This window comes from Anthonomus grandis, chromosome 18 (genome assembly GCF_022605725.1).
Source record: "Anthonomus grandis grandis chromosome 18, icAntGran1.3, whole genome shotgun sequence".
In the NCBI taxonomy this organism is placed as follows: Eukaryota; Metazoa; Arthropoda; class Insecta; order Coleoptera; family Curculionidae; genus Anthonomus; species Anthonomus grandis.
The window spans coordinates 13,721,706-13,746,599 of NC_065563.1; the positions used below are offsets into that span (position 1 = coordinate 13,721,706).

At 34.2% G+C, this 24,894-nt stretch overlaps 2 protein-coding genes across 3 annotated transcripts in view; both read right to left on the minus strand.

Annotated features, from left to right (window-relative positions):
- Positions 1-1,828: 1,828 nt before the first annotated feature.
- LOC126746957 (calcium/calmodulin-dependent protein kinase type 1-like) overlaps positions 1,829-24,894 on the minus strand; it is a 32,335-nt gene continuing 9,269 nt past the window's right edge. The window contains exons 3-5 of the mRNA XM_050455380.1: positions 8,898-9,140; positions 8,729-8,826; positions 1,829-6,391 (exon numbers count right to left, since the gene is read on the minus strand). Of these exons, the coding sequence (XP_050311337.1) occupies positions 6,211-6,391; positions 8,729-8,826; positions 8,898-9,140 (522 nt within the window). The 3' untranslated portion in view covers positions 1,829-6,210. The remainder of the gene's footprint in view (positions 6,392-8,728; positions 8,827-8,897; positions 9,141-24,894) is intronic.
- Positions 13,490-24,321, minus strand: LOC126746953 (E3 SUMO-protein ligase KIAA1586-like). Of its 2 annotated transcripts, none has more exons than XM_050455374.1 (2): positions 17,530-24,321; positions 13,490-17,016 (listed from the first exon to the last, which is right to left on the minus strand). In XM_050455374.1, the coding sequence occupies exons 1-2, from the start codon at positions 17,693-17,695 to the stop codon at positions 16,007-16,009; spliced, it is 1,176 nt and encodes a 391-aa protein (XP_050311331.1). In that variant the 5' UTR covers positions 17,696-24,321; the 3' UTR covers positions 13,490-16,006. Both variants share the same exon structure in this region; 1 of them encodes a protein (XP_050311331.1).

Consider the following 24,894-nt stretch of genomic DNA (forward strand, 5'->3'; position numbering starts at 1 on the left):
GCGAATTGAATAATATTAGGTTCATTGCATTGCCTCCTAATAGCACTCATCTCCTTCAGCCTTTGGATGTTGCCTATTTTCGCCCAATGAAAAGTAACTGGCGGCAAATTCTTAATGCCTGGAAAAATACCGCAAAAGGAAGCCGAAGGACACTTTTCCTGGACTATTAAAGACACTTATGTCAAAATTAGAAGAACGCGGTGTTGAGAGTCTCAAAGCAGGATTTAAAGAATGCGGCATTTACCCTTTAAATAGGAAAGTTGTGTTAAGTAGGTTGTGCGGTAATGTTGTTGCAGACGATCTTTTAATTAAAACGGTTGTGGGACAAAGTTTTCTTGAACATCTCAATGAAGAAACTCCAATTACCTCCTGGGAAAGGAATAACAGTCTCCGACATACAAAACCCGCGGTCTCTCCCGTACCTATTAACTATTCTCAGCCTCAACCCTCCACCTCCAATAGTATTAATATTCCAGAAATAGCTTCTGATAGTTTAGAATCCAATAATTTGGCATTGATCACGCAAGCAAACAAGCAGAAACAAAAGCTAAAAAGGCAAAAGAATAATTCGGTGGATTCAAGTACTGATGAGAGCGTTGTAACCGTAATATACGCAGAAAGCAATGACAGCCCTTTTTGTTCTGAACTCTCAAGAGGATTCTAAGGCAGAGGAAGAAACTGCCTGTTCTGAAATTAATAGAATGGTCGGGAATTACGTGTTGGTTATTTTTGATGGCAAATACTACCCTGGGCAAATTACAAAGGTTCTTAAAAATGGGGCCATCATAAACGTAATGAAATCATATGGAAAGCAGTGGAAATGGCCAAGTCGTAAAGATGAAATCTATTATCGTAATGACGAGATACTCAAGTCCATAGATAAACCGATACGCAGAGGAAATCGAGAAGTTTTTGATGTTCCTGAGATAAAGGATCTTCTATAAAAATGTTTTTAGTAAAACCTAAGCTTATATATTTACTTATCTTGTATAATCAATGTTTTGAAACAATAAATTATAAAATAGGCCTCATTTTTAAAATTTTATTGTTTTTTTTTTCTGCTTTTACATCTTTTGCATACATCAAATATCTAATAAACTACGTATTTCTTTTTTTTTAATAAATTGTAAATTCAATGCAACGTCTATCTTAAGGACGTAGCTTTTAGCAGGCAAAATAATCAAAGAAAATATTTGTGTACCAAAGTTACCCCAAAATCCGGGTAACTTTAAAACACTTTCTAAGTCCAATATCTCAGCCTAAACAATAAACAGACGTTGTTTTTTGTAAGTTATAGTTGGTAAATGCTTTGAAGTTTTATAATTAACAAGTATAAGGGTGTTAATTTCGTAAAATATGGTATAATTTAATAAAAACATGAAAAACCGTACCAAAGTTACCCCGGTTTACGGTACCGTAAAACGGTGTGAACTTGACCAATTTTAAAGGAATTGTCTTCAGTAGTATATTTAAAAAAATGCCTATATTACGGGTCTTTACGACCATTGAATGAAATATGCATTCTTTTTTTAGGTTTTAAAAAATAAAGACTGTAATGGCCCCGTATTAGGGTGAACTCGACTCACTATTGAAATTGCATGATGTTTCACTTTTATTACGTCATATACTATCTTTTTTTACTAATACAGGCAAAAATTCGCTTAAAACGAAAACGCTTCTGTAAGAATATTTTTTTGCACATCCTGTAGATTGTGGGAAAAGGGAGGAACATTTCTATAATCATCTGGTTCCATACATAGTTCTTCCATTTTAAGCAAACATGACTCATAGGAAAAGGTTTTTTTTTTTTAAATTCCAAACAAAAATGCATTTTTCAATCCATATATTTTTCGCCTCATTAAAATGCTGAACAAGACGAGAGTAATGATCGAATTAGACCGATAAACCAAAAAAAAAAAATTCTTACAATAAAGCATCATATCATATTATATAATTTATCGTTACAATATAATGTATTCATTATTTCGAGTAGGTAGTAAATAAATGTATTAAGATCCGGTTATTTATCCCCCAACTAAACAACTGCTACCGTGTAAAAAAATAAAAATATTACAATAGACATTAGTTAACATTTTTTAGAGATTCACTAAAAAATCACAAGAATCACCGCGTCGACATCTCCATATTTGAACGGAATTTTGGCGATTATTTATACCAGAACGAATCAAAAAACCAATTTCGACCCATCCTGTATATATATATATAAAACAGTCGCCATAGTGTTTATTTACTATGTATTTACAACATTAAAGCAATTTTACATAATCTATGGGGTCGGAAACTAACGAAACGTATACACAGATTACGGTGGAATGTTAAAAATTAATTAGAAATTACATTGGAATGGACCTATCTAATATTCTACACTCTATTAATATCTAAGTTGCGCTATGTATGATCACCTTTTTCTTTTTGTATTCAATATTTCAGGTTATGTATTTACAAAGTATAATATACGACGTACATAACTAGACAAATGTACTTACAAATAAGTTAAGTTAACAGTTGGCTAAGTACACAATTACTTAATTTGAGATTCGTTTTGAAGCGTTTTTTTTTATATAATAGCAAGCTGGATAAGGAGATATACAGGGTGTTCAGCCTTATTTTTAACAAACAATTCGTTGTTTGAATAGAGTTAATAATAATAATATGTAGTTTTTTTTTTGGTGAAGTTGAACGGCCAGCGATAATCAAGGAATACAATAAAAATATGGGGGAGGGTGTAGACCTAAATGACATGCTTAAGGCATTAAGTATATCGAATTAGATTCGGTGTTATTGGAGATATTAATGAAAGCACAGTGTCGTTTACCGACTACCATAGAATTCCTAAAACGAAAAAAAAACGCAGACCGCCATTATGACACTCTGGGTATATCTTGTGTTTGGTACATTTCCGAAAAACGTATTATTAAGCTTTTTTGAAGGATTTTAGGTGTTCTATCGATATACTGGAAAAAAAATTAAATTAAAAAAAAAAATTTTTTTTTTACATTATTTCCCCAAAATTTTGCTCATTTTTCAAAAATCGCTCATAACTCCTTTATTTTAAAATTCACGTCTAAATGTTATTCTACATAATTTATAGTGTTTTTAATGAGAAATCCTATAGTGCAAGAAAATTTTCAATTTTCCCAATAGTTTTTGAGAAAATTCTGAAAAACTGTTTAACGGTTTTTCTCAATTTTCTGGAAAACTATTAAAGATAAAAATTATTTTTCTATTGCATCTGATGCGCATTGACATTCCAAACAGCTTTTATTATAACCATTTTTTTCTCCAATCAATAGCATTCCCAGAAAAAAATAAAAATCGAAATAATGAAAATTTTTCATTCGTCAATAAGAGACAAATTATTTTCCTCCTTACAGGCGCTCCTGGACTAAGAATTCCAATATCTGGACTTCTAGTGAACGGATTTTAGTGATTTTTTCAAAAAATACTAAAAAAGTCTTCAGACTAGTCTATAAATCAAGAATTTCGAAATTTGGACTAATAGAACCGGAGATATTCACTTGCCAATAAGAGACAAATTATTTTATTTCTTCCAGGCACTCCTGGACTAAGAATTTCAATATCTTGACTTCTAATGAACGGATTTTAATGATTTTTTTCAGAAAACACTTAAAAAGCGCTAAAGTATTTCAGAAATCAATAATTACAAGATTCCAACCACTAGAACTCAAGATATTCACTTGCCAATAAGAGAAATTATTTTATTTCTTCCAGGCACTCCTGGACTAAGAATTCCAATATCTTGAATTCTAGTGAACGGATTTTAGTGATTTTTTCAAAAAAGACTAAAATAGTCTTCGGACTAGTCTATAAATCAAGAATTTCGAAATTTGGACTAATAGAACCGGAGATATTCACTTGCCAATAAGAGACAAATTATTTTTCTCCTTACAGGCGCTCCTGGACTAAGAATTCCAATATCTGGACTTCTAGTGAACGGATTTGAATGATTTTTTCAAAAAAGATTAAAATAGTCTTCAGACTAGTCTATAAATCAAGAATTTCGAAATTTGGACCACTAGAACTCGAGATATTCACTTGCCAATAAGAGACATATTATTTTCCTTCTTACAGGCACTCCTGGACTAAGAATTCCAATATCTTGACTTCTAGTGAACGGATTTTAGTGATTTTTTCAAAAAAGACTAAAATAGTCTTCGGACTAGTCTATAAATCAAGAATTTCGAAATTTGGACTAATAAAACCGGAGATATTCACTTGCAAATAAGAGACAAATTATTTTCCTCCTTACAGGCACTCCTGGACTAAGAATTCCAATTTCTTGACTTCTAGTTAACGGATTTTAGTAATTTTTTCAAAAAAGACTAAAATAGTCTTCAGACTAGTCTATAAATCAAGAATTTCGAAATTTGGACTATTAGAACCGGAGATATTCACTTGCCAATAAGAGACAAATTATTTTATTTCTTCCAGGCACTCCTGGACTAAGAATTTCAATATCTTGACTTCTAGTGAACGGATTTTAATGATTTTTTCAAAAAAGACTAAAATAGTCTTCCGACTAGTCTATAAATCAAGAATTTCGAAATTTGGACCACTAGAACTCGAGATATTTACTTGCCAATAAGAGACAAATTATTTTATTTCTTCCAGGCACTCCTGGACTATGAATTCCATTATCTTGACTTCTAATGAACGGATTTGAATGATTTTTTCAAAAAAGACTAAAATAGTCTTCAGACTAGTCTATAAATCAAGAATTTTGAAATTTGGACCACTAGAACTCGAGATATTCACTTGCCAATAAGAGACATATTATTTTCCTCCTTACAGGCACTCCTGGACTAAGAATTCCAATATCTTGACTTCTAATGAACGGATTTGAATGATTTTTTCAAAAAAGACTAAAATAGTGTTCAGACTAGTCTATAAATCAAAAATTTCGAAATTTGGATCACTAGAACTCGAGATATTCACTTGCCAATAAGAGACAAATTATTTTATTTCTTCCAGGCACTCCTGGACTAAGAATTCCAATTTCTTGACTTCTAGTTAACGGATTTTGGTGATTTTTTCAAAAAAGACTAAAATAGTCTTCCGACTAGTCTATAAATCAAGAATTTTGAAATTTGGACCACTAGAACTCGAGATATTCACTTGCCAATAAGAGACATATTATTTTCCTCCTTACAGGCACTCCTGGACTAAGAATTCCAATATCTTGACTTCTAATGAACGGATTTGAATGATTTTTTCAAAAAAGACTAAAATAGTCTTTAGACTAGTCTATAAATCAAGAATTTCGAAATTTGGACCACTAGAACTCGAGATATTCACTTGCCAATAAGAGACATATTATTTTCCTCCTTACAGACACTCCTGGACTTGCAAATAATATTATTATTATTATTTGCAAGTTTACATGATTTAGCATCAAAAAAACCTACAAAATTGTCACAAAGTAGCGCCCCACTTTACGGTATTTAGATTTTTCTAAAGCCTTTGACAATGTAAATTTTGACTCCATAACTTGAAAGTTGTTTTACGTAAAAGGAAACTTGTAAGAGCTTTTTTGTACAGAAACTCAACAGTTTTTATATGAAACTAAATTCAATTAAATTGATACAGGAGTTTTCGAAATATTTAGATTTTTGTAAAGCCTTTGACAGTATCGAGATTTTCTCAATCTCTCCCTAGAAGTTCTCGATAACTCCAAAACAGTTGAATTTACAAGGAAACTTGTAAGGACCTTTTTGATAAAGATACTCATCAGTTTTCATATGAAACTAAAACGAGTAAAATCGGTACATGGGTTTTGAAGATATTTAGCATTTTGTAAGACCTCAATAATTCCAAAATGGTTGTATATACAACTAAAATCGATACAATATTTTTGAGAGCGTTTTAGACATTGAACAATTCGTTGCTTTCCCCCCTGTAATATCCCGCCTACGAAACACCCTGTACAGATATTTTTATTTTCTATTAAAAAAGCCGCTATAAGCCCCGGTTTGGCACATCTTTTCAAAATCTCTCCCTGTGCCATTTTTCTCCTTTACCAGGAACATATTGTCCGATATTTAAGCCTTTATTTTATTATTTATACGAGGAGAATTTAAAGCTAAACCGCGCATGATCAATCAATTAATATTACGAGTAGTAGTAGTACTTAAGTAGGCTGGGTGAGTTCCGTCAATGAAGGAACGAATTTTAAGGTTTTCCAGAGGAGGAGGAAGCGCTGCTGCCCCGCGATTGGTCCGCACTGGAGGAGTGGGGCGTGGGCGGCTGCGGCGACGGACTCTTTTGGCCGCCTCCGCCGCCCCCGCCGCTGCTCAACGCCATCCGTTGCATCTGACGGATGACGGCCGTCGCGTGGTACGCCTGGCGCCATCTAATAAACGAGTTTATTATTGATTAATTGCCATCGACGTTTCGAATAATTGTCTACCTATCATCATCAGGGCTTTTACTTATGTATATACCGGGTGGCACAGCAATTACTACGTTATAACAGAATTTCATTTTATTGAAATTTTTTTTTCAAATTCATTAATTGGTGCAAACATAAAAGGCATTTCCACAAGTTAACAAAACAAAAAATACATGCATGATTGTAAATACTGCGTTAAAAATATCAAGTAACGCAATAATCATTACAAATTAGTAATTGTAATATTACATTTTCGATTAGTAAATTTTTCTCAAATGGGATTTAAATTGATTTTTCTCTGCCAGTACCTGAATGAACCTGAATTTTGCTCACTCTATGGTGGCAGTGAACTTGTTTGACCACCTAGAAGTCCAGACAGTCTAAAGTATCTCAGAAATCAATAATTACAAGATTCCAACCCCTAGAACTCAAGATATTCATTTGCCAATAAGAGACAAATTATTTTATTTCTTCCAGGCACTCCTGGACTATGAATTCCATTATCTTGACTTCTAATGAACAGATTTTAATGATTTTTTCAGAAAACACGTAAAAAGCCCTAAAGTATCTCAGAAATCAATAATTACAAGATTCCAACCACTAGAACTCAAGATATTCACTTGCCAATAAGACACAAATTATTTTATTTCTTCCAAGCACTCCTGGACTAAGAATTCCATTATCTTGACTTCTAGTGAACGGATTTTAATGATTTTTTCAGAAAACACTTAAAAAGCCCTAAAGTATCTTAGAAATCAATAATTACTAGATTCCAACCCCTAGAACTCGAGATATTCACTTGCCAATAAGAGACAAATTATTTTATTTCTTCCAGGCACTCCTGGACTATAAATTCCATTTTCTTGACTTCTAATGAACGGATTTTAATGATTTTTTCAGAAAACACTTAAAAAGCCCTAAAGTATCTCAGAAATCGATAATTACAAGATTCCAACCCCTAGAACTCAAGATATTCACTTGCCAATAAGAGACAAATTATTTTATTTCTTCCAGGCACTCCTGGACTATGAATTTCAATATCTTGACTTCTAGTGAACGGATTTTAATGATTTTGTCAGAAAACACTTAAAAAGCCCTAAAGTATCTCAGAAATCAATTATTAGAAGATTCCAACCACTAGAACTCAAGATATTCACTTGCCAATAAGACACAAATGATTTTATTTCTCCCAGGCACTCCTGGACTATGAATTTCAATATCTTGACTTCTAGTGAACGGATTTTAATGATTTTTTCAGAAAACACTTAAAAAGCCCTAAAGTATCTCAGAAATCAATAATTACAAAATTCCAACCCCTAGAACTCAAGATATTCACTTGCCAATAAGAGACAAATTATTTTATTTCTTCCAGGCACTCCTGGACTATAAATTTCATTATCTTGACTTCTAATGAACGGATTTTAATGATTTTTTCAGAAAACACTTAAAAAGCCCTAAAGTATCTCAGAAATCAATAATTACAAAATTCCAACCCCTAGAACTCAAGATATTCACTTGCCAATAAGAGACAAATTATTTTATTTCTTCCAGGCACTCCTGGACTATGAATTCCATTATCTTGACTTCTAATGAACGGATTTTAATGATTTTTTCAGAAAACACTTAAAAAGCCCTAAAGTATCTCAGAAATCAATAATTACAAGATTCCAACCACTACAACTCAAGATATTCACTTGCCAATAAGAGACAAATTATTTTATTTCTTCCAGGCACTCCTGGACTAAGAATTCCATTATCTTGACTTCTAATGAACGGATTTAAATGATTTTTTCAGAAAACACTTAAAAAGCCCTAAAGTATCTCAGAAACCTGAATTTTGCTCACTCTATGGTGGCAGTGAACTTGTTTGGCCACCTAGAAGTCCAGACTTAAACCCACTAGACTTTGTTCTGGTCACACATTTGGAAGGACGTGGTTTACAAAGATACAATTAATTCTAGCAAAGAATTACGACGGAAGGTGCTAATATTATCAAAAATATTCGACAAATGTTATTTAATATTCAAAGATCTTTAAGGGACGCCTTACCGAGTGCATTTTGAGCATTTACTTTGAAGTTTTCTTTTAATATTATTGTTACTGATTGTCTTTACTGTTGTTACCCACCATAGTAGTAATTTAAAAGAATAAATTGCTATTAAGCCTCTATATAGGATTTTTTACGCTGAATGTAATTCTTTTACTTTAATTTAATAAATGCGACTTTATTTCATTACTATTTAAAAATAATTAAGCTTAATCTACACTCCTTAGCCCATAAGATTGCTGCTGACTTACCTGGACTTGGCAAAGTTCTTTTTGAGCTGTTCGGACACAGTCCCATGGATATTCTTACTGGAGGCCTCGTTTCCGGAAATCCAGGGGTGAGCCAACGCCTTTTTTTTTTTGGTAAAATTCCCGATTTAATAATTTTCTTAAAAAAAAAAAAAACAAAGAAAAAATTCACCTGCCGACAAGTGTACCGCTTCTCCACGTTGACGCAGATCAAATTCCTGATGAAATCTTTGGCGGAGTCGCTGATTTCGTCCCAATAAGGCGAATCGAACTCGAATTCCCCCTTCAAGATCTGCGCGAAGAGATTCACGTCGTTTTCGTCGTAAAAGGGCGGATATCCGCATAACAGTATGTAAGAAATCACCCCTATGCTCCACACGTCGATCGCTTTCCCATAAGGTTTTTGGGCCAGAACCTAAAAAACATACATGGTACCATAAGTCAAAGTCAAAGTCAAAGTCAAAATATACTTTATTTGCCAAGTTTACAAACTTATGCTAAAAGCTTCCTAATCCTAGAATTTATAATACAAGTATTTATTTGGTTATACAGGATACAGGACAAAAACAGAATACAGAATCGATTTTGATTGTACATAGAAGCATATTTTATATAAACAAGACAAAACCAAATAATTTTAAATATTAAAATGAATCGTTAAAATACTCTTCAATGCTGTAGTAAGCTTTTGGTAAGATTAATTTCTTTAGTTCTCTCCTAAACTTTTTATGGTCTGTAACAGTCCTAATCGAAAAAGGAACATGATTAAATATTTTACGACTAATAAATATAAGAGAATTTCTCGTAAGTGAGGAGGTGGGGATTGGAAGAGATAAGTTGCCCACTTGACGAGTATTATGACTGGTACAGGATGGTGGACTTACGGACTTATGTATGAGTGTTGCAGTTTCCAATATAAAGAGTGAGAAAACTGTTAAAATTCTTTCAGCTACAAAAAGAGGTTTACAAGAGACTCTCAGACCAACACCACACAGATACCTTAATGCTTTTTTCTGAATAGTAAAAATTATGTTAAGGAGTCCCTTGGAGCACAATCCCCAAAATGGAACCCATAACGGATATGAGAGTCTATTAAGGCGAAATAAACTGAACGAGCAAACAACCCCCCCAGCTCATGCCTGGCAACCCTGACTGCAAAACAACCAGAAGAAAGTTTAGCAGCGAGGCCCAAAACGTGGTTGTCAAACCTTAAACTCTCATCAATGAAGAGGCCGAGAAATCGACAATAATCCCTACCATGTAGTGGGCTCTGCTCATCAAACAAAAAACCCTCTACATTACACTTAAAGCCCAGAACAAAAGTCTTATCAACATTGAATACAAGCTGATTGCAGATGCACCATTCTTTAATTTTGTGAAGGTCCTCTACTATGAGAGATCTGACTACTTTTTGATCTTTGTTATGCCACAGAATTGTAGTATCATCGGCAAACTGAACCATTAGTCCATGCAGTGATAGAGAGCTTAAGTCATTAACGTATAATAAAAACAAAATAGGACCCAACACTGACCCTTGAGGTACACCACATTTAAGATGTGCTATCCCTGACGAAAATCCAGATGCAACCACCCTCTGTGTGCGGTCAGACAGGTATGACTTCAACCACCCCAAAGCCACTCCCCTAAATCCATAAAAATCAAGCTTTGACAGCAGTATTCCATGATCCACACAATCAAAGGCCTTGGACAGATCACAGAACACCGCTACTGCAGCCTCCTTGGAGTTCATAGATAGATACACATTCTCCAAGAATCTGAAAATGGCATCCTGCGTGCCCCTAGATGACTGAAATCCATACTGATTAGGGAACAGCACATTGTATTTGGTCAAAAAAGAGACAATTCTCTTTTTTGCAAGCCGCTCAAGAACCTTGGAGAGGGTAGACAAAATTGATATGGGACGGAAGTTAGAGGGTCGGTCCAAGCTACCACCCTTATGAAGAGGGATAATCATAGCTTCCTTTAAACAGGATGGGAACTCACCCTGAAGAAATGACTGATTGACTGCCCAAACCAAAGCACCCAAAGCGCTCGCAGGCAGAAGTAACAGCAGACGTGAAGAGATACCATCGGAACCCGAAGACCTATGATTCTTCAAGCACTGAATTGTTTCAAGGATCTCGGTGGCATCTACAGGGTGGAAAAAAAATGATTGGTTGATAGCATTCCGATTAAGATACTGCAATGGATCGCCGTCACTGGGAACTGCTTCCAGTAACTTCTCAGCAATATTAGAAAAATAGTCATTGAAATCATCGGGCCCCAAGTCCGATTCAACCAACCGCCGACGAGAAGACTGCCTACATTCGTTAATGATTAACCAACTTTCCTTCTGTCTGTTACCGGACGAATCTAAGCGCTCATTGTAATACAGTTCCTTTCTGACTTTTATCAGATGCCTATAAATTTTCCGATAATCCTGAAAATAAGACCTGATGAATTGATTGTCAATAGATTTGCGAAGTTTTGCTAAGCATCGCAAATTTTGGGCAGATGTTTTTAGTCCCGCGGTGATCCATGGTTTTCGTCTCTTGGATTTAAGTCTAACCAAGGGAAAGCAGATATTTATTTTATCACGTAATGTATAATAAAAGGAAGAAAATGGTTGTGGAGCAGCCCGAATCGGATTCCAGTTAACAGACGAAATGGATTGAGAAAATAAATTCAAATTGTTCCCGCTAAACACTCTCCCAATGCGGCGGCCAGATTTGTTTTTAAAGTCTTTAAAGTCACCAGGGAATTGGACATACACCCCCTCGTGGTCCGATATACCCACTGAGTGCACTGAACAGGTAACACCGTCCAGATTACTGCAGAAATAATCAATAGTGGTCGAAATACGAGTGGGTGCATTAACATGCATGGTGAGTGCAAATGATTTGAAGATTCCATCAAGAGAAATTCTTTGCGGTAAGGAAACCTCCGAATAATTAATATTAAAATCTCCAGCCAGGATAACACGCGAGTGAATTGGGAGCCGGGACAGAAGACAATCTAACCTGTCAAGAAATAGACTGATATCCCCAGAGGGCGGGCGGTATATACAAATAACGTACATATTAAACAACTTACATACCGAACACTCAAAAACCCGTTCAACTGAGGCATCACTAAACTTATCAACGGTACAGAATAAGTTTTGAAAATGTTTCCTAATTAGAACAGCAGTCCCTCCATGCAGAGAGTTCTGTCTATAATAAACTGACAGTGGTACATACTCATCAATACAAAAACATTCATTAGGTCTAAGCCAATGTTCCGTTAATATAACAATGTCAGGAAAATTAAAATTAGCAAGCAGAAGTTGAAGCTCATCCACCTTATTCCGAAGGGATTGAATATTTAATAAAAATGCACTACAATGCTTTAATTTTGATATTGCAGTTGAATGAAGGGGAGCCTCAACCTCTACGGTCTCATCTATAAAAAAGAGTGAGAACCAGTCACACGCTCAGACGCAGTTCCCACGCTTTCGACAAAATTAGGTGATCTATCTAGTTTTAGATGCTTAGAATTATACAGTGGGTTTAGAAAATATTTTTTTATGTGGCCATGTAATATACAAGCCAAATCAGCAAAATGATTAGCATAATTGCATTCAAGTATTCGACTTAGGTCAATGCTGTTTCTATGGAAAGCTTTATATAATGACAGATTACTATTATATACAACACTGCAACTTGGTCCAAAACAAGGGCTTGTCATAACTAGGAAAGTAGTGTTTTTACAGGGAATGATAAAATCGTTAATAATAGATGTAGGAGAACATGTTCCGTTCAACCACAAGATCACCAAATCGTTCTTGGTAAAATTGGAAGCAAGAGCTGAAGCAGTTAGTACCAAATCACGAGTCAAGCAACCAGGTTTTAGAAAATATTGAATGTTGTACACATGTCCCATTTTGTTACGTAAAAGCTTAAGAAACAATCTATCACATTTTCCAGCTACAAACAGAAGCTTTGGACGAAAATCATCAGGTTTATTGTTTTGTTTATTGATCTCAGTATGCACATTCCTGGAGTCAGTGACTGTTGGTACCACCTGCTGAGTTTTCAAGAGCCCAATCTCCAAAAGGTGGCTTTCTTTTTCTGCTTCTAAAACTCTTATAGAAGTCACCATCCCTTCATTAATAGAAGAATACTCATCAACATCTCTTTGTAGCAAAGAAATTTGATGTTTATATGCAAGACTCTCGTTTTCTATAGCGTGAATGTTGGTAATTAGGTCCTTATTTAAATCCGTTAATTTGTCCATTCTGAGTAAAAGGTCCGTTCTTTCCTGTTCCAGAGACTTTACCAACAAATTCAGATCATGTTCCTTAGTCTTAAAGTTGTCAATCTCGTAACTAAGTTCATCATTTTTTTTATTGAGAATATCAAGTGTCGATGAAAACTTTCTTTCCGCTTCAAATACTTCATCCTCAAAAACCAGACTATTTCTACGAATTCTCTCTAAGTGTCTATCCTTTTCCCTAAGTTTCTCCATCATACTCTCAATTTTCTGTTCATAGGCTCTAGTTTGACCTTTTTCTTCATTAAAAGTTGTCTGACATCTTTCCGTACACAAAATTTTATAGCCTCCCAACCTTATAACCTCAGATTGTCGCTCGAGGCAACTAGGGTGAAAGATTGAGTTGCAGGCTACGCAGCAGTAATTTAAAAAATCCTTATTTTTACAGCACTTAAAGCTACGATTCATCTTATAAAACTAATATTTCTAAGAATTTAAATGTGCTGCTGAAACCTGAATTTCCCTAAATCCCAATTATAATGTGAAAATGTAAACATAAATACTAAAGTAAATGTTAATGTAAATGTAAACATAAAATATAAAAGGAAGGTTTCAAATTAAAAATTAATTATTTGGGAGTAATTGATTTTATTTTATTACTTCAGTAACGGCAGGCGATAGCTATTTGTTAATTAATAATAATAATAATAATAATAATATAAGAACAACAACTGTCATCAACAACCAGGCATATCACAACAAGAGAAATATTTTTATTGCCTACGTCGACTATAAGAAAGCCTTCGACTCAGTACCACACGAATGGCTTATAAACATTTTAAAAGTGTATAAAGTTGATGGTAATACTTTGTCTTTTCTAGAGAGCGCTACGACAAGTTGGAGAACAACGATCCAGTAAAGCACAGTAAGTACAAACAACTTTCCAATTCGAACAGGAATCTTCCAAGGGGACTCACTGAGCCCATTATGGTTCTGTCTTGCTATGAACCCTCTTTCGAACCGTCTTAACTCTACCAACTATGGGTTTAGCATCCGAGATTGCAAAGTTAAATCACTTACTAAGATAAAAATAGCCCCACAGTAAAAAATCACACGCTGTTAGATCTGGTGAACGAGCAGGCCAATAAATGCGCCCTGTCAGTCACAAGTAAACTTACAAACTTTTAATCAATTAATTTCCATACACACATTATACCTGTATAAATCCAGTAACTTTCAATGTTACTTTTATAAAAGGTAAAAAACACGAAATCTACAGCATCACAAATACATTTAATAAAATAACGAAGGTTACATGTTTCGCTCGACTAGAGCATCATCAGACCTAAACAATAATTAAAATTATGTAACCCGAAAACAGGATAATTCAACAAAAACTTACCATAACATACACAAAACACCTAATATTTAAGTAAACAAAGATTACAATAAAGTGGCACTATCTATGTACAAAGAACTCAACTGAACAATCAAATCCTTTATACATTTCAGAAATCTAACCATCATTTAAGAGTCTAGAACTACTTGAGGTTATTAAAAACTAGGTGGCCATCAAAATCAAACCTTTCATTAACACAGGACAGATCTGGGCTTTTAAAAGCTTTACTAACCTCCATTGTCTCCAACAAGTCTAGTTTTTTACTTTTGTTGCATTGATGCAGTATTTTTATATTTTGGCTGTCAGGAAAATCATGTCTGGAGTCGAGAAGGTGATTAGCAAAAGCTGATCTGGTCACTGTGATTTCGGTATTTTTAAATTTATTGTATTGGGCCTTGTGTTCACTAATCCTAGTAGAAATCTTCCTACCAGACTGGCCGACCAGTGCTGCCAGATGTGACGTATGAAATTATCGAGCGACGTTGTCAAAATTATCGGATTTTCTCGAAAAATATGTTACAATCCGGAACTTATTTTTCTAAGAGAGAGTATTGAGGAATGGAAATAAAAAAATTGCGTCGTTAGTAAAAAACAGTTAGTATTAAATAAAACCCCAACAAATATAAATTTAACTTATATATTTTGATATTATGTATGAAATTTAAACCAGAAATTAGGTACAAGAAAAAAATGTTAACACAAAAGTCATTATTCAAATGAAATATTAATATCTTCTTCACCATCCTTCTTATATATTATATTTGATATCATAGACTTTGTCATTTTTTGAGTAACATCAAAATTATAGCATTCACCATGAGCGCGCTGTGATGATAAAAGTAGTGCATTTATAGTTTTAGTGCACAAACTATTACGCGTATCAGTTTTAATGAGATTTACCTTAGAGAAAACCCGTTCACAATCTGCATTGGAATGGGGTAAAATAAGGATATCCAAAACAAATGCGCCTAAATCTGCATATGGTTTGGAGTCTAAAAGGTCTTTCTTTATAGATATTTTATACCAATATTTGTCAATGTTATTTTCATTTTTAATATCCTCATCAAACTCATTTAGGCACTGACAATATAGCCTCCACTGGTCATCAATTTTTTGTTTTTTGTCGGTATCTTGAGGATCTATAATTCTAGGTAGTAAGTTTATTACCCCTATAAGAGACTGAGGTCTTGGCTTACAATAATTCTTATCAAATATAGCTAAGTTAGATAAGATACTATCATTGAAATTAAACCTTTTTTTCATCTCCATAGCAGATACTATTAAAAATTGACGACATCGGATGAGGAAGTCATCTTGTTGTTGCTGATTTAGTTTATTAATATTTTCCATTACCTTAATACCAAGATATACTTGGTTTAACTCTATAAAATATTTATCGTTAGATGGATCTATGTTTTGCAATTCTGTTTGATGGACATAATTGGGTTTTAAAAAGGCCAACAAAAGAAATTTAAAAGTTTCGCACATTTTAGTATAAACTGTTGTTATAACTACTTGTTCGTTTTGAAAATAAATGTTTAATTCGACAAATTTTGGAAGAATCCATTGGAGAAAATAAAAAAAAAGTTTAGTTTCACTGTCACCTAACCTATTGGCTATGGTTTCGGATGCTAGTAATCTATGTCCAATCCACTGCTGGGTAAAATATAGCTGTAATGGATAATCCACTGCTCAATAATTCTGTTAACTACCATGAGCAGTGAAAACCACCTAGTCTGCGAAGGCCGCAAAATTTTGTGAGGCTCAACTTGACAAAATTCTTGAAATTCTAAAAGCTGAGCTTGCCTTTTGCTACTGTGTTTAAAAAAACTAAAAATATTCCTAGCTAAGTCTTCACAGTGCCGTGGAAGAACTTTACATGCTTCACTGGCGCATAAATGGAGAGAATGACATATACATTTTTGAATAACTATTCCAGGGAAGTTAAGTTCTAATCGAGTAACAACAGAATTTTTTGACCCAAACATTGTGTTGCAGCCGTCCGAACCAAAGCCTATGATATTTTCTAAGGGTAACCCGGATGATGTAAATACAGCAATAAGCTTGTTGTATATTACCTCAGCCGTAGCACCAGTATTTGCTTCATCAGCATTTTTGCCAGAAAAACATTGCACTAAACTAAAAAATCTAGTTACAACTTTTTGACATTTTGAAGAAAAGTACCGCACGCAAACACACATATTTTTTACGCTGCTTATATCTGTAGATTCGTCTATTAAAAAACTAAACCTTTTATACCTTAGCTCTTCTACAAGCTCCTCAAAACAACATTTCCCCAAAACGTTCTTAATAATGCCGGTACATTTGGTTCTTCCCATTTGCATGTCTTTGGCAATTCTGGAGTCAGGAAACATATTTTTCATAAGGGGCACTAAATGATCTGACAGTTTCATAGATAAGTTATGCTCAGAAATAAAAGCGGCTACTTTGATCTCTGCTTGGGAAACTTGATCTTGAGCCTCATTCTTTTTAAAAAATGAAGAATCGATTTTAGGTTGATTTGATGCCAGTCCCTTTACAAGCTTCATGTGTTTAACGCCCTTGCCGTGATTTTTGATGACTGTAATATCAGCTTGGAAATCAGTGTTACATGTAATGCACCTTGCCCGTAGAGGATTATCTAAAACACAATAAATACCAAATAAATCAAAGAGTGTCCCACAGTCCCACCAATTATTAATTACATAATTTATGTAATATTAAGCCACCGAATTTATTTATTTATTTTATTTATTCTGTTTTTATTTATTTTGATAAATTTATCTAAAGAAAATAAAAAATCTATATATAAAAGTCAGTTACGATTATTTTTCTAAGCAAAAATATTCGTTTAGGTATACCGCTCACGACGCCGCTTCTAATAAATTGAATCAAGCTAAGGCTAAATTAACACCTCACTAGTATAAACTATCCACCGCCAAATTATGACAGAATTAGATAAAGCGTATTAGGATATTCCTGAAAAACCAATTGTTTTATTTAAGATTAACATTCTGCATCTCGTAAACAAATCGCCGTTGCGGACACACGTTTATCTAAACTTGTATTAAAATAACCTAAAGATTCATCTGTCAAATTTATTGTACCTAATATACTAAATTAACACCCTACATAACGGAAATATAACACTTACCTTTAACAGGTTTTAACCACGCCTTATAAAGATTTTCCCATTCTACCCTGTATTGCTGAGGTCTAGTTTCCCGTCTTTGCATGTTTTTAAAACGTTTCCTATTGATGTTTGCTTCAGATTCCGAGTCCGAATCAGAAGAATATTTTGACGTAGTTGCAGCGTTCATTTTACACGTTTCAATTATAATATTACCAATTACACAGTGAAAAAGTTATAGCTCTCTACCGTAGGCTTTAATATGTATGATTTTATTTTTATTTGACGTTCTGTTCGGTGATTCCCACAACTCGTTACCGGCGGAGCGGAGCCCACGCCGAGCGCCGTTTAAAGATTTGGATTTGATTGATTTGGTCTTGAACTTGCACCAGAGATGGCGTTATCGGTTTGAAGTTCGGATAAATAATTGAAAAATAGCTAGTAGGGAGGAAATATAATGGGTAGATGCCTATAATAGATAGATGGTATACATATACATTTTGCCAATAATATAACTCACGTTATGGTAAAAATCCTAAACTCTCTTGGTAGTTTATTAAGTTTGAAATGTATTTTAACGTTTTGAATTATTTTCTAGTGAAATTATGTTACAATTATCGAATATGGTACAAGTAATATTTCAGTTCAATTTTAAGGATAAATTATGTTACAATTCGATAATTATGTTACATCTGGCAGCACTGCTGGCCGACGTACACTGCAGGGCACTCTTTACACCTAATCTCATAAACTCCTGGAGAAGATAGCGGGGCTAGTTTATCTTTAGTTTTAATTAGATGTCTATTTAAGGTATTATTGGTTTTAAAAGCTGCGGTTATGCCAAAGGGAGAAAAAAAGCGGGATAATTGTGACGAAATTGGTCCAAAATAAGTAAACGACCTAAAAGTTTTGATATTGTTTGTTTGTTGTCTGATAAAATTAAATGATAATTTATACTTGTTCACATATTGAAAATACATTTTATATATAGGTTTAAGAGGGAAAAAAGTTACTGACTGCTAGTTGTTTAATGGTAAGGAATTCTTTTTTAAAAGCTTCACGAGAAAGTGGAATGTTAAAAAGTCTGTAAAATAAAGAATGAAAAGCAGCAAATTTATGTGAGGACGGTGATGTTGAATTATATTGTATAATATTATCTGTTGTTGCTTGTTTACGAAATATTTCAAAGGATATCTTATTTCTTTCCCTCTTAAGTAATAAATCTAAGAATGGTAAGGTGTTGTTCTGTTCCCGTTCGATTGTGAACTCAATTTTAGAGTGAAGAGAGTTGACATAATTATGGAAATTTGTAAGCTCTACCTCACTTCCATTCCAAATCAAACATATATCATCCACATACCGTTTATAAAAGATGATGTTATTTTTAAAATTACTGCTCATTATTTTTGTTTCTAAGTTGCTAAGAAATACTTCACTAAGAAATGGCGATAAAGAACAGCCCATTGCTAGACCTTCTTTTTGTTTGAAAAAACGGTTGTTAAATTGGAAAAAATTTTGATCTAACACAGTAGAAAGAAGCAAAAGTAGATTTTCCACCAAAAGTGAATCAAGTTTCCCCCTGAGAAGATCTTTGACTAAGACCAGACAATCAGCGGGTGGAATGTTTGGAAATAAGTTTTTCACGTCTAGCGATATAAGCTGGGCTGTATCTGGAACGTGAACATTCTGAATGCTTTTGGCAAAATTCACTGAATTTGTTACAGAATATGGTGCTTTGAAGTTTGAGACATTTCTAAGAACGTTGTTAAGCCAAGATGATAACTGGTAACAAGGGGAGTCAACAAAGGAAACCACAGGTCTAATTGGCATGCTAGTTTTATGGACTTTTGGCAACCCATATAATAGAGGTGTTTTAGGGTTCATGGGATATAGTTTTTGTTTTGTAGAATTAAAATATTCTAAGGTTACCAAGGTCATGTCTAAGACTTTTTTTAATTTATTAAAGAATGGACCTGTCGGATCTCTGTCGACCTTTTCAAAGTCTTCTGTGTTTAGAAAATCCATTACTTTATTTATGTAATCGTCTCTTTTTAAGGCAAGTAAGCATGATCCCTTATCGGCTTTTGTGAAAACTATATCGTTGTCCCTCATTTTCTTTTTTATAGATCTTAATATTTTGTTGTTGTTTTGATTTATTCTCTGTTTATTGTTAAGGAAACAATTTTGATTTAAAAAGGAAATTATTCTTGCTCTTAAAATGTTCTTATTTGATATATCCGTTGACTGTAGAGCATTTTCAGCCTCTACAGCCAATGTTTCCCTAACACATCGGTCGGTTCTGGTAGGAAGATTAAATTTTAAATTGTTGTTAAGAAATTTTAATTCGACTTCAGAAAAAGAAACATCACTAAGGTTCATAAATCTATCGTGAAAAACATGACTAAAATTTCTTATGCGATATTCGTGGAAATCATTGAGTCTAAGTGAAGTTATATATTTGTTTTTAAGGTTACTAAGTTTCTTGTGTAATCTATTAAAAGTAGTAGAGCCGAAAGTTGTTACTTCATCTCTGAATTTACAATCCAAATAAATAAATTCCGCATAATGTAATAAGTTGTTAAGTTTGAAAAATAAAAACTTTAATTTTACATTGACGTTGTTTAAGTTCCTGTAGTGGTCTTTGATTTCTTCTTTCAACCATGATTTTCTCGCCAGGTCTAAGGCTTTTCTACCTGCATGAGTCCTTGTTTTGCATCGCAAAGAAACGAAATTTGGCGTAAGGTGAAAAAGCAAGCATTGTTGAATAAACCATATCTTCAGTAGGTAATTCTTCCTTGAGATAAGGTTTTTCTGGTAGAGGCGGATGAGTGAAGCTTGATTAGCATTATTTAACTCGAAAAACTCATCCATTATCCCAAAGATGCTGGGCATACACTTTTATACACGTTATTTTATTAAATGTATTTGTGATGCTGTAGATTTCGTGTTTTTTACCTTTTATAAAATGACGTACTACCCTTCCTAATCCACCTCTGAAACTTAAAATATTCAACGACATGACTCACCTGATCGGATGTTTTTGGAATAACTCAGGCGAGCGTCACATTCTTTAATATATTTCGCAGGGCGAGATAACAAAAGAGAATAGATATATTGGTTCGACTCGAAGTGATAAGACTTGCATAAATTAAGAATTATTATTTATTCAAAGTTATTGTTTGGGATATTTGTAAATATAATTGTTATTGGGAGATTGTGGCTTTATTCCTACATCGCTTAAACGCTCAGACTACAAAAAGTGTATGCCCAGCATCTTTGGGATAATGGATGAGTTTTTCGACTTTCAATGTTATTTAATGAATAACTTTCTAAATTATAGGGCTCAAACAGTTTGTTCAACTGGACCCTGGATCAAGCGGAGAATACCATTTATTCCGTAATGGAAACCGCTCGACCAGCGGACCAAGGACCACTGACCCAAGTAGACCGGATCGTTTGCAAAACCCTCGATCTGTTGCATGACCAAATGCTGCAGATAGTAGAAGAGTTCTCCTCCAACGACATCGGCATGCAACTTGGACTAGATAAATGCCGCCGTACTCTCAATATAATCCGAGGAAAAATTCAGCCAGGAGAATATCAGATGCAGAATGTCCAGACCCTCGAGGCCATTTACAAATACTTGGGGATGAAACAATCACAAACGATTGAACAACAAACAATGATATGCGAACCGACTAACGAGTTTGTAAAAAGGGTAAGACAAGTTTTGAGAACAGCAAAAATATGTTTAAGGCACTTAACTCCTACGCATGTTCAGCTCTTAGTTATTCTTTTGGGGTAATTAATTGGAGTAGGACAGACATAGAAAGGCTACAAAGAAAAGTGAGGACCCCTCCCTACTACCCTCGAAGTGCCACTGAAAGAACAATGCTCCCCCGCCACCTTGGAGAAAGAGGATTAATAGATCTGGGTAAACAATTTGAAAAACAAATCACTAACTTAAGATCCTATTTTTAGAGGCAAGGAGAAAATTCCACGCTGCATCGCGCAATAAATCAAATAGACGATTCTACTTCTCTACAACTTAAGAGCGAGGAAGCGCGCAGCTACCATCATACGGACCAGGAGAAGCCCCTTCATGGACGGCATCCTAATGAGATCGAACTATTGGTTGGTATCAGGCAAAATGTTTCCAGAAACCAAGGCATCCAAGATCAGGTTATACCAACAAGAAATTATCTCAAGCACATCGTGAGAGATCCGTCCGTACAAAACGACAAATGCCGGTATGGATGCCAAACATCAGAGACAATCCGGCACATAACAGGAGGATGTCAGGCCTTTGCAGCGACAGAATACAAAGACTCAGTTGGGAAAATTTTACATCAAGGGTTGGCAATGAAGTTGGAACTTATTACAACAGAGAAGGTTCCGTATTATAAATATAGTCCAGAACCCGTAGTGGAAAATGACCGATATAAGTTATATTGGGACCGCAGTGTACTTACCGATCAACATGTAAGGCATAATAGACCAGATCTTATTTTAATAGATAAAATTTTCAGGAAAACAACACTCTAATTGACTTGAAGCCATACCGAACAACAATAATCTGCAAGAGAAACACACTGAGAAAATCGCCAAATAAAGACATCTAGAAACTGAAATCGAAAGGCAATGGAGAATGTTATATCGACAACGGGTGTAATACCAAAGAGTCTACTGGAATACCTTAAGCAACTAGGAACAACTGGGGAACATCTATATAAGCACATGTAAAAGGCAGTACTACTGGCAACTGCTCGCAAAACCCGGAAATTTCTAGGAGTTAACTCTACATTTCAGGTCACTTAAGGACACCGAAAAGGCTCCCACAGACCATTTGAATGATTTTTTCAGAAAACACTTAAAAAGCCCTAAAGTATCTCAGAAGTCAATAATTACAAGATTCCAACCACTAGAACTCAAGATATTCACTTGCCAATAAGAGACAAATTATTTTATTTCTTCCAGGCACTCCTGGACTATGAATTCCATTATCTTGACCTCTAATGAACGGATTTGAATGATTTTTTCAGAAAACACTTAAAAAGGCCTAAAGTATCTCAGAAATCAATAGTTACAAGATTCCAACCACTAGAACTCGAGATATTCACTTGCCAATAAGAGACAAATTATTTTATTTCTTCCAGGCACTCCTGGACTATGAATTCCATTATCTTGACTTCTAGTGAACGGATTTGAATGATTTTTTCAGAAAACACTTAAAAAGGCCTAAAGTATCTCAGAAATCAATAGTTACAAGATTCCAACCACTAGAACTCGAGATATTCACTTGCCAATAAGAGACAAATTATTTTATTTCTTCCAGGCACTCCTGGACTATGAATTCCATTATCTTGACCTCTAATGAACGGATTTGAATGATTTTTTCAGAAAACACTTAAAAAGGCCTAAAGTATCTCAGAAATCAATAGTTACAAGATTCCAACCACTAGAACTCGAGATATTCACTTGCCAATAAGAGACAAATTATTTTATTTCTTCCAGGCACTCCTGGACTATGAATTCCATTATCTTGACCTCTAATGAACGGATTTGAATGATTTTTTCAGAAAACACTTAAAAAGGCCTAAAGTATCTCAGAAATCAATAGTTACAAGATTCCAACCACTAGAACTCGAGATATTCACTTGCCAATAAGAGACAAATTATTTTATTTCTTCCAGGCACTCCTGGACTATGAATTCCATTATCTTGACCTCTAATGAACGGATTTGAATGATTTTTTCAGAAAACACTTAAAAAGGCCTAAAGTATCTCAGAAATCAATAGTTACAAGATTCCAACCACTAGAACTCGAGATATTCACTTGCCAATAAGAGACAAATTATTTTATTTCTTCCAGGCACTCCTGGACTATGAATTCCATTATCTTGACCTCTAATGAACGGATTTGAATGATTTTTTCAGAAAACACTTAAAAAGGCCTAAAGTATCTCAGAAATCAATAGTTACAAGATTCCAACCACTAGAACTCGAGATATTCACTTGCCAATAAGAGACAAATTATTTTATTTCTTCCAGGCACTCCTGGACTATGAATTCCATTATCTTGACCTCTAATGAACGGATTTGAATGATTTTTTCAGAAAACACTTAAAAAGGCCTAAAGTATCTCAGGAATCAATAATTACAAGATTCCAACCACTAGAACCCAAGATATTCACTTGCCAATAAGAGACAAATTATTTTACTTCTTCCAGGCACTCCTGGACTAAGAATTTCAATATCTTGACTTTTAATGAACGGATTTTAATGATTTTTTCAGAAAACACTTAAAAAGCCCTAAAGTATCTCAGAAATCGATAATTACAAGATTCCAACCCGTAGAACTCAAGATATTCACTTGCCAATAAGAGACAAATTATTTTATTTCTTCCAGGCACTCCTGGACTAAGAATTTCAATATCTTGACTTCTAATGAAGGGATTTGAATGATTTTTTCAGAAAACACTTAAAAAGCCCTAAAGTATCTCAGAAATCAATAATTACAAGATTCCAACCCGTAGAACTCAAGATATTCACTTGCCAATAAGAGACAAATTATTTTATTTCTTCCAGGCACTCCTGGACTAAGAATTTCAATATCTTGACTTCTAATGAAGGGATTTGAATGATTTTTTCAGAAAACACGTAAAAAGGCCTAAAGTATCTCAGAAATCAATAGTTACAAGATTCCAACCACTAGAACTCGAGATATTCACTTGCCAATAAGAGACAAATTATTTTATTTCTTCCAGGCACTCCTGGACTAAAAATTCCATTATCTTGACTTCTAGTGAACGGATTTGAATGATTTTTTCAGAAAACACTTAAAAAGGCCTAAAGTATCTCAGAAATCAATAGTTACAAGATTCCAACCACTAGAACTCGAGATATTCACTTGCCAATAAGAGACAAATTATTTTATTTCTTCCAGGCACTCCTGGACTATGAATTCCATTATCTTGACCTCTAATGAACGGATTTGAATGATTTTTTCAGAAAACACTTAAAAAGGCCTAAAGTATCTCAGGAATCAATAATTACAAGATTCCAACCCGTAGAACTCAAGATATTCACTTGTCAATAAGAGACAAATTATTTTATTTCTTCCAGGCACTCCTGGACTAAAAATTCCATTATCTTGACTTCTAGTGAACGGATTTGAATGATTTTTTCAGAAAACACTTAAAAAGGCCTAAAGTATCTCAGAAATCAATAGTTACAAGATTCCAACCACTAGAACTCGAGATATTCACTTGCCAATAAGAGACAAATTATTTTATTTCTTCCAGGCACTCCTGGACTATGAATTCCATTATCTTGACCTCTAATGAACGGATTTGAATGATTTTTTCAGAAAACACTTAAAAAGGCCTA